This window comes from Bolinopsis microptera, chromosome 10 (genome assembly GCF_026151205.1).
Source record: "Bolinopsis microptera isolate Bmic1 chromosome 10, MBARI_Bmic_1.0, whole genome shotgun sequence".
NCBI lineage: Eukaryota > Metazoa > Ctenophora > Tentaculata > Lobata > Bolinopsidae > Bolinopsis > Bolinopsis microptera.
In genome coordinates this window covers 2,957,392-2,968,433 of record NC_087081.1, presented here as the reverse complement: position 1 = coordinate 2,968,433, position 11,042 = coordinate 2,957,392, and the positions used below count along the sequence as shown (strand labels likewise).

At 37.7% G+C, this 11,042-nt stretch overlaps 1 protein-coding gene across 8 annotated transcripts in view; it reads left to right on the top strand.

Moving 5' to 3' along the window:
• The first annotated feature begins 1,567 nt into the window (after positions 1 to 1,567).
• The window catches only part of LOC134822126 (hemicentin-2-like), a 62,329-nt gene continuing 52,854 nt past the window's right edge, over positions 1,568 to 11,042 (top strand). For 4 of the 8 annotated variants that reach the window (XM_063833028.1, XM_063833024.1, XM_063833027.1 and 1 more), the window contains exons 1-6: positions 1,568 to 1,589; positions 6,270 to 6,421; positions 6,760 to 6,843; positions 7,406 to 7,537; positions 7,876 to 7,958; positions 8,841 to 8,919. In XM_063833028.1, coding sequence (XP_063689098.1) covers positions 6,358 to 6,421; positions 6,760 to 6,843; positions 7,406 to 7,537; positions 7,876 to 7,958; positions 8,841 to 8,919 — 442 coding nt within the window. In that variant the 5' untranslated portion in view covers positions 1,568 to 1,589; positions 6,270 to 6,357. The remainder of the gene's footprint in view (positions 1,590 to 6,269; positions 6,422 to 6,759; positions 6,844 to 7,405; positions 7,538 to 7,875; positions 7,959 to 8,840; positions 8,920 to 11,042) is intronic. The other 4 variants (XM_063833030.1, XM_063833026.1, XM_063833029.1 and 1 more) reach the window with 1 other exon arrangement.

Sequence of the window (11,042 nt, the reverse complement as noted above, 5' to 3'; positions counted from 1 at the left end):
TCAAATGTTGGGTATTCTTTGCTGGAATTACTTGTACTTTATCAGTAAGGATCGAATTGGTCGCTTATAAGATCTTTTAGCACCGGCCGGCCTGATAACCAAAATTAGGAACCAAAATTTATAGAAAGCCTAGATTTGAAGCCTTGCTTTTTGGACTCGCCACACTTGTCTGAATCACATTTCCAATCAAATATTTATTTTCTCGTTCAACTAATCTTGTAAAATATTATGCACGCTGAATCTGCGAATATGCCATATTTTCTGCGATGAAAACGTTGACATTCGGATGAATCTGTGAAACGACCTATATATATTATGTAATACATAACCCATGTGCAATTAATTCGTTAATAGTTGTTATTCTTATTAAAATTGTGTGGTATTATATATCTGAAGTAAGTTTAAATCCTTACTCTATTTACCGTATTGCATTTAATTAGTCGCTTATTTCGTGATCTAAAGATACGATTTAAAAGGAGTGTCACTGATCATAAAACAGCTTGACACTGGGATGACACTGGGATGGGTAGCGCGGTGACCTGTCTAAAATATTCCATATCATATTGTTATCCCTGGATCAAATATGAAATGTTTCAAATTACATATTCATATTATATTAAGTAAGGAATTAAAACGTTTGTGGTAAACCACATTAGTATTACTCAGCAACCCCTAATGAGCATATTTGTAGCATGAGCTAAAGTAACTTAAATTTAAATTTTCAATTCTTGGGCTCTATTTCAGTGAGTGTTGATAAAATATTGTTTATACGGATTAACAAATTACTCTGAAAAGTTTAAGTGTGAACTTCCTCTATCTGCGATATGTTTTTCCAACGCTTTTTCCCTTCTGAAAGGTTTGCTTACCCTGAAATTTAACTTCTCTTCAACGTATCGGTTCCAGATTTTTAGTGTTTTTGCCATCGACCCCAACTATTATACTCCCAATCTGAGTCCCATATTCATTATTAATACAGGGTATGATTGTCCTCTTATACAGTATCTTAACATGATGGTCAAGCACTTGCAGACATTGTCCCACTTGCATACATTGTCCCACCCAACAATCTATTTACGTCCCGTACTATTTAAAACACGCATTGTGCATGACGCACTTTAGAACGTGTAGATGTTACACCTCATACTTGCAATCTTTTAAACTTACTTCAGAAGAAATAATGTCTTTTTAAGCAAGTTCTCAAATTGAGCCACTTTGAGAGTACAAGTTTGAGTTAATTGGTAGTTCATCTTTCTTGATTCCGTGGCCCGCTCACGAAGTCAACATTAAATACGATTTTAGCGTTTGTTTCTCTTGGTAGTCAAGCACGCAGTTGTAGTAGATAAGGAGTTGGCAAACGGCAAGATATTATTTAAATATAAGTTAGCAAACGGCAAGATATTATTTGAATATAAGACTTAATTGTAACACAGATTCAACACAGGAGGTTGCCGCACTTCAATAATACGTTTAAAGATCGATTAAACCTATTTTTTGTCTTCTTGGCCGTATCAGTGTATCACTCATTTTAATTTAATTTTAATTTAATTTTAAACTAATTACAACACTACAAATCTATTACATTTATTGAGGTCACTATGTAACAAAGTTTTTGTTCCGCCTTGAAGAAGCCATGGAGGCGAAACGTCGGCACTAACGTGTGTTATTTGTATTCAATTCAGAGGAGATTAGCCAATTTCAATCTAAACTCATAGTATCACTCATTCGTCTGAAGGACTGTCTGTGATAGGATTCTGACCAATGATGTGATTACTAAACGTAAAAGCAACTTTCCTGGGAACAAGTTTATGTTACACGATTAATTAACCTTGTTGGAGCTGTACTTATATGCGGGATAAGTTTATTTTGGATTGCCATATAATTCTTTTGGGGCTCGATCGTAATAAGTTTACTCGTAATTTTTATCATCAATTTTCCACTCCAATGAAGACGTCGTATTAATTTGTTCAACAAGTTGTTAAAAGAAATAACATTCAACACATCTTATGTCGGGTTGTCAAATAACTCGTTTAGTGTGCGGAAAAGGGAGGAATATGAGATAAAACGTGTGAAATGCACCGTTTTATTGCATGATCGCTTATCTGTCTAACTGTAAAACATTACCTTTTAACATTAACACATTAAATCAGTAACTTGATATATGACATATTAGGTTAACTTCAAAATATACGCTAGTACGACGGCTTTCATTACGATTTACAAAAGAACTGTAATCTTTATTTCTCTGAAGAATTTTAAAATCACACTGCAGAAGCAATAAATCCACAATTGTAACCCTTATCTTACACAGGCTGCTGACAACATAGACCGTTGTGCAATGTGCACCCTCCATTCCACAAATGGTATCTAATTTGTTTACCACACTTTGAACCTCGTTTTTCGTCAAACCAGGTTTAACGACACTTCAACTGACTCTCTGGCACAGTTTTCTACCGTAAATTTCATAGTCATACCATACGTTGTATTATAGCTCATTGCCATAAAGAGAACATTCGGTTGGGAACTTCTAATTCACTGATTGCACTAATACAGTGTCCGTTTAAAGTTGTATCACAACTTGCGTGCGTAAAACTACATGAAGGTGCCATCATCAACCCTTGAACTCGAAGTCAGCGTTTGTCGGTGTTTTTAATGATTTATATTTCGTTCACTTAAACAGAGAGGACTATAATTGCTTGTAGCTGCGCTGCTTTGAGGTGTATATTTACCGTATAGCTGACTGCCGTGTTCCTTTACCAATTAAGCCGTTTAAACTTTATTATAATCATGCCGGTATACTTAAGAAGCTTTGCAGGCAGGAATCCGGGCTCGTCTCTCCCCGATTTTCTCAAAGATAGCTAATTTTCATGTTACAGTTTACAGTATATAACTAATTCTGGAGTTCTCGAACAGAACGCGTATACTAATCCATGATTTTCTCATTTAAATTAATCGATTTTCATATTTAAATGTTATGTGATTAATTTCGAACTGTTTCAGCAGTGCGCATCCAGTAGTACGGTTGTTTCATAATATATTCACGTTCTGACTTGGTTTCGAAAATTTAACTTATAAGATAATATTAAATATTAATATTTTAATTTAAAAAGGCCCGTTTTCTATCAGCAAAAAATTAAGCTTTTTTAATATTTTTATTTTTTAAAACAATACGTGCGATACAGATTTAGTATTAGCTCTAAAATTCCTATTCTTTGGCCAATTTTTATTTTTTTTCGTGCCTATTTGGAGGCCATTATATCATTTGACCCAGTCAAAACATTTTCAGTTGTATATCTTTTACGGTTTTTTCTGAGAGTCGCGTTAAAATTGATGCCGTGGTGTCAGTAAAATGGTAAGGATAAACACATATTATATATCGTCTCACTTTATATATAGTAAGATTATACCATACCGCTGATATATACGTTCCTTTTTAAATATGCCTAAATGGTTCACAGGCCTCTCCTCGTAGCATCAACCAATATCTCCAACCACTTTGCTGACAATGATATATCTTGAACAGAAAACCACCCGACTATTTTCGTGCGGTCACCACTCAACATGTCATAGTGGTTTTCAATAGCTTAACTTTCATCAGCAGCAGCAGCAGGCTGACCTTGATTTAATTAACCGCACTATCGGTCTATTCTCAGTCTCAGCTCACTATTTTAATGAAATCTATCCTGGTGGACCGGACAAGGGTCTCACTTTCAGCTGTTTCGACTAGATCATCCTCTTGATCCCACCCTCTAGATTACACGTGTGATACTGATACCTAGCCCCCCCCAGCAATTTGTGCTCCATTTCAAACCTCCTTATAAAGGGACCAGTAGAAACTATCTACTACTCTTCTCTCTCCCACTATTCACTGGACTACAGGGAGTGGGTTATTAAAATCCCCTCTTGATTGTATTAAACACCAATTCCACATACTTGAGTCACGTGCTTTTCACGCCCTCTCATTGGTTCTGACATGACCCGTGAGATGAGGTATCGGTTTGTGGTTGGTCGGACCCGTTCCTGGGGATTACAACATAAAGTACGCTCCCCACCGTCATCCCCTCGTCCTATATAGGATTACCTCAGCCAGCGCAGACCCACTGGCCACTCACGGGTCAGTGAAGGGTCACGTGTCTGGTCATGTTCCAATGGTAGGCTGCCGGGATGTCTGGATTTTGCTGCTTCGTGATTTTGAGCCTTAGTCGAGCCGGACACGGTCTTTCGTCACTGGGTTCACGTTTCGGCGACGTTCACTTGAGATCTGTGCACTTCTGCGTTCATCAGAAATAGAGATCTGCAGAACGCGTCTGTATTAACATTATTCGAGATCTGCAGAACGTATGTATTTTTAAGAACTTGAGATTTGTGCAGGTCTGTGTTCATCGCGAATAGAATGGAGGTTTAAACTTCTTCTTTTCTCGAGAACATGGGATTTCCTTATCGTCATTTTTTCTTGCAGAATTTTGTCAATATTTTCCACATGGTCTGCAAGAAATAATTAGGACAATTATTTAACTTTCAAACGAATTTATTATAATAGAAATACAGTACCTTACTTATAAATAAGTAAATCTCACGTTCTTGAGAAAAGAAGAAGTTCACGATAATAAAAGAAGTGCAGATCTCCCTACTATTCTCCCTATTCAATAGACTAGGCAATCGACAGTCTATTTTCAATTTACGCATCATTAAATTTAATATAATTTGTTTACTTACAGAAATTAACGAGCGCCACCCGCCGCCTCAGGTCACCGAAGCTCCTAACTGTATTTCAGAACACCCCTCACGAGTTTTGAGATTGTAAATTCATTTGGTTGACTCGGACTCACACGAAGGTGGTAATCACACGATGATTTCCAGAGTTTTGACACTTGTTACTTCCACTCCCTAGTCCCTGCCATACCCTCTGCTTTGTTAATGTCACGTGTTCAGCTCTCAGCTGCACCATAGTTGGTTGCACCATAGATGGTTGCACCAGTTCTTAGTTTGTGTGTAATTGTATTGCAGTATTATTGGGATCTGCAGCTTTTCAATTAGTATTTCCAATTATTGTCCCCCGCATTGCAACAGGCGATCACAAAGGGCCTGCATTTTGAATAATGAAGCCGCTCCCCTTGAAATGATAACTTCATAGATTGTCTTCCCCCTGCCTTATCAAAGACCCAGGTCCCAGTATATAAGTTGAGACTTCTAACCATTTCATCAGTTTGCTTGAGTTGTCGTAAAAGAGCTCCTCTTCTTCATCCTTCCCCTCTACCCCCTCTACCCCCTCTACCCCCTCTACCCCCTCTACCCCCTCTACCCCCTCTACCCCCTCTACCCCCTCTACCCCCTCTACCCCCTCTACCCCCTCTACCCCCTCTACCCCCTATACCCCCTCTACCCCTACCCCCTCTACCCCCTCTACCCCCTCTACCCCCTCTACCCCCTCTACCCCCTCTACCCCCTCTACCCCCTCTACCCCCTCTACCCCCTCTACCCCCTCTACCCCCTCTACCCCCTCCACCCTCTCCACCCCTCTACCCCCTCTACCCTCTCTACCCCCTCTACCCCCTCTACCCCCTCCACCCCTATACCCCCTCTACCCCCTACCCCCTCTTTCCCGTCTATCCCCTCTTCCCCTCTACATCCTCTTTCTCCTCTACCCCCTCTACCCCCTCTACAGTCTACCCCCTCTTTCCCTCTACCCCCTCTACACCCTCTACCCCCTCTACCCCTTACCCCCTCTTTCCCCTCTACACCCTGTTTCCCCTCCCCTCTGTTCCTACTCCTCCCCTCCTCCTCCCCTGCTATGTGGTTACATGTTATAATTGCACGAGCTCTCAATTCCCTGTTTATTCTTTCAGTGTGTCATCGCCCACTTTAAATTCTAATAAGCTCCAATTAAGCTTCCCTTACATTTTATAAGGTTCATCCTTATGTCCGCAATTAAAATTATAACTCTAGAAATTAGTCTACTTGACACTGGTTTTTATCCACGTAGCAACTGTTTCTGTGATTCCTTAGTGAATTTGGAGGTTAGGTTCGGTTTCCCTCATATTCTATATAAAATTGAGGATATCTTAATCTTTTTCCCACTTTTATTGACGAATTTTCCACCCAAAACAGTGTACAGACTTGTATGGGTGCGTGTATGTATGTTTGTGCGTACTTCGTACATAACACTGCACTTAAGGCCCATTTGTGATAATATGATGATATATTATTATGATCTACCTTGCTATTACGTTTAGAAATACCACAGATAACCTAACCCCTCCCTCTTTACCTAGCATGATAAAATGTAAGGAATGTTGCCATGACTCCCCGCTATTCCGGTACCCACTTTCTCTGTGAACAAAATGCGGTCGCAGCGAGAGGATGACTGCCTTCCGATATGTCGTTCTAATTGAGACACTTATCGTTCTGTCTCTTTCCGAGTCAGGTAATTTTATGAAAAAGTTATTAATTGGATTTAATTGGTTGATTAATCTTGTAATTGGATAATTGATTGATTAATATTGTGATTGGATAATTGGATAAATTGTTAAAATATGATTGATAGATGAAATATACACTCCAAATGTGTTAGATGTCACTTTTAAGTACACTTTTAACTTTGGAAGACCACAAGTGTAATTAATTTAAACCAAAATTTATCACAAATAATTTCACAAGAACAAAATACTATGACGACTGTTCAAAGATTCTCATATTATGTTAATAATTGAATGTAAAGTTGATCATGAAAATGAAATGAGTCTGATTTTCTGATCGTATCAGAATTAGATAAAACGGTCGCCAGCCCAACTCAAAAAGTTGGTCATGGGACGGTAAAGAAATATACAGCAGGTTCAAATGTGACGGGTAAGATAAGTCCGCTTTCCTTATCTGCTAAACTGATGGGTTTACTTTGTTTTTATTTCTGTTGGAGAAGCCAGTAACCCATCTGCTACACTGATGGATTTACCTTGTTTTTATTTCTGTTGGAGAAGCGAGTGATGACAAGTTTTATGAGTCTGAATTCTTCAATTTGCAGATCTTGACTCGAATTTTGAGTTATTTCATCAGGAAAGATGTTAAACTTCTTAATCTTACTGACTATAAATTTATTTAATGCAATGATCACTAAGTATCATTCAAGAATGTCGAACATGAATACTTAGTGTAATTTTGTCATGTGGGTTTATGATTTCATGTTGATGCGTAGTTTTGCTTTCACTACAGCAAGAATGATCTCATGTTTCAGAAATGTTTAACTTACAAGAAACTTTAACACGGCTATATTTACACTCGTACTACCTCGTACTTATGCACCCAATATCCATCCCGACACATCAACTAATTAATAACTTCCACTAACTCAATAACTATCAATTTCCGATAATTCAAACAGTAAATAATATACTAATATATAAATTCTTTTCAGGCCCGTTTTTTTCGTTAGAACCTAGTCCAGTTGAGGTGAACAGGACAGGAGGACAGGTACAGTTCACGTGCAGTGCGCGCGGATACCCAGCCCCCGTTATCGTCTGGTACAAGGACTCCCAGCGTCTCATCCGTGAGTTCCCACACTTTTCGATTTTCCAATTATTATAAAAACTTATTTATAATCGTAAATTTTCGGTTCTTGTTTCATTAAAATGGGGGTGTTACTTTTCAAAGGATGGTTCGGGTATTTTATCTTCAGAATTAGGAATGTTAACATATTTATTATAAATATTGAATAACACCATTTGCTTATCGTTTGTTAAAAGAACAGCTTTGGCTTTAATATTTCATTGAAATTGACGCTTCATTTATGATCTAATTAACGTTTTGGTTTTTTCATTGATGCTGTTAATTTTCTTATCAAAATAGGTTAAAATTTATATAATGTAACGTTGGATGTCATTTCAGCGAAGGGACACATCAGTGACGCCGCGGTGGACGGCCTTTACAACCACCGAATACTGACTATAACCGGTGTCCGCCATAACACGGTACGTGGTCATAATATGCAAAACATATGCTAAATAATATGTAAATTATGTTAGGAATTTCTTAGATTAAGAAGGCTCTGAAGCAAGCTTCTAACTTGTAAGTTTTTAAAACCCAAATAAATTGATCGAGTTTTTATTTTTGGCGGAGGTGATTACAGCTCAGCCACAGTTGTTAGGAAAAAATACCACTTTAACAAGTTAAACGGTCGTGACGAGCGAGTTGTCCAGGTTTAAAAAACTGTCCTATGTAAGATTCCAATCAGTTTGCATAATATTTGACATATGGAATTATGGATGGGAAAATATGTGTTGCATAACCATAATAAAGCTAGAAGAAATATTTGCTTGATAAGGTATTGTCGGCTCAAGCTATACTAGTAGCAGTTACCAATCAAAAAGGATTATTGCTGTCACAGACGAAAAGATGCGTGCTTCGCCGGCCCCCTGATATCCATTATCCAAGTCTTTGATTCTAGGTGTATGAATGTGTCGGATTATAATATCATGAATATCTTTAAGTAATATTGATACGATTGGCAAGATATCAGGAAATAGGAATTATATGAATGTTTGGCAAGTTACCAGGAATTGTATGAATGTTTGGCAAGTTACCAGGAATTATATGAATGTTTGGCAAGTTACCAGAAATTGTATGAATGTTTGGCAAGTTACCAGAAATTGTATGAATGTTTGGCAAGATACCAGGAATTATATGACTGTTTGGCAAGATACCAGTAATTATATGAATGTTTGGCAAGATACCAGGAATTATATGAATATTTGGCAAGTTACCAGGAATTATATGAATGTTTGGCAAGTTACCAGGAATTGTATGAATGTTTGGCAAGTTACCAGGAATTATTATATGAATGTTATCTCCAGGATGCCGGAGAGTATTCGTGTGAAGCAGAAAACAAGATGGGGGTTATTCGTTCCCGTAAAGCAACGCTGACTGCGCCTTGTGAGTACTTGACACTTGTCTTATCTATCTTTATCTATTTTCACCTGTTTTAACAACGCCCGTTTGTTTTTTCTTTGAAATTATTTATAATTTTGATTTCAGTCAGTTGTCACCGCATACAGGATAATATATATTTTTCGCAGAAGTTAAATATCCATTATAATATGTTAGGTTTTTGTTTCACCAGACATACACACACACAAGTCACACTGCCATACATTCACTTTCAACGCTCTTACACCGAATGTAAAAATGAAATGTGCCCGACAAACGCTCGACCCATTCATTACGAACTTCCGTGTGCAATTGTTTTTTATCCCGCAATTTAACATGGTCTAAGCTACAAGTTTCTTCTTTGCAGTTCTATTTTTGGAAAGCGTGTAAGCAATTGAATATCGGCTTATGTGTTTTGAATTCACTGGTTTTGTACAAGGCCACCATTATATTACATGGTCTGGTGCAATTATATTGTGATAATCATAGTTATCATGTTAATTATTGTAATTATTGTGCCATGTCCTACCTGGAACACATATTTGTTAGGATCATGACGCCCTGAGTTAAAACTTACGAGAAACGGTTCAATTGAACTGTACTTATACTTTGCAGATCACCGCCAAAGTACAAACTGAGAATAAGACTGATTTTCCTAACAATCCCGCCGAAAGCTGTGACTTTCGTCAGAGTTCCTCGACAACCGAGATTACGCAATTTTGAGAACAATTTCGATCGTCTGATTAAGATTAAAATTCATTCCAGTGAATGTATGCCCTAAATTTGTTCCCTGCACGAAAATAATATGTCTGATTTTCGAATCATGATTGAAATGATCGGATTTCAATCAGCATAATTGATTAATAAAGTGAGAAAGTTCTCAAATGAATAATAATTGTGGTTCCACCAAATATGACTTTATTTAGTTCTGAAAGGGAATTCACACACATCAGCTGATAAGTAAACGTCTTCCTAAGAAACTTAAAGATTGCTTTACTTTTAGTAGTCAGTACTTACATTCACCTATATATCTTTATGCTATCGATAGAGCGTTACTCGGTATAACGCCCTGTCGCTGTCGATAGCATAAAAGCAACAAAGTTATCAGTATGGTTTCATATGAGAATAAGAAAGAGATTTGCCGACTGTTTGCCTAAATAGGAAACTGCCCAATTACAGTTCATCCGAAGGATCGTTTGATCTTAGACGGCCACTGTTTGAGCGTATTACGTATGCCAAACGTTCTAGACTTTTCTTACTAAGGACTTACAGCTCATGTTTTGCCGAGCACTGTTTGAAGCTCCTTGCTCCTCAGCTGATCCTCAACTTTCAATGGAACTGTGTGTATGAACTGTGTAAGAACTGTGTAAGAACTGTGTAAGAACTGTGTATAAACTGTGTATAAAATGTGTAAGAACTGTGTAAGAACTGTGTAAGAACTGTGTAAGAACTGTGTAAGAACTGTGTAAGAACTGTGTAAGAACTGTGTAAGAACTGTGTTTAAACTGTGTATAAACTGTGTAAGAACTGTGTAAGAACTGTGTAAGAACTGTGTAAGAACTCTGTAAGAACTGTGTAAGAACTGTGTATAAACTGTGTAAGAACTGTGTAAGAACTGTGTAAGAACTGTGTAAGAACTGTGTAAGAACTGTGTAAGAACTCTGTAAGAACTGTGTAAGAACTCTGTAAGAACTGTGTAAGGACTATGTATAAACTGTGTATAAACTGTGTAAGAACTCTGTAAGAACTCTGTAAGAACTCTGTAAGAACTCTGTAAGAACTCTGTAAGAACTCTGTAAGAATTGTCTAACAACTGTGTAACAACTGTGTAACAACTGTGTAACAACTGTGTAACAACTATGGGGACGAAGGTTGAATTGTCAACTGGCTGAGTTCTTATATTTAGCTTTTAACAGTTAGTCCACTGTGATAACACACCAGCTCTTATATTATAACGTAACTTACAGCTGATTTAACCGGGTATAAGACCGGTCAGAATGGTCTGCTAGTCAGGGGAGACCATGTCTCCTATAACTTGCTACTTAAAGTTACACCAAGTTCCATGACACTGATAGGGTCAGGATATCTTATCTGGGTGTTGCCAGGGTGTTGCCAGGGTGTTGCCAGGG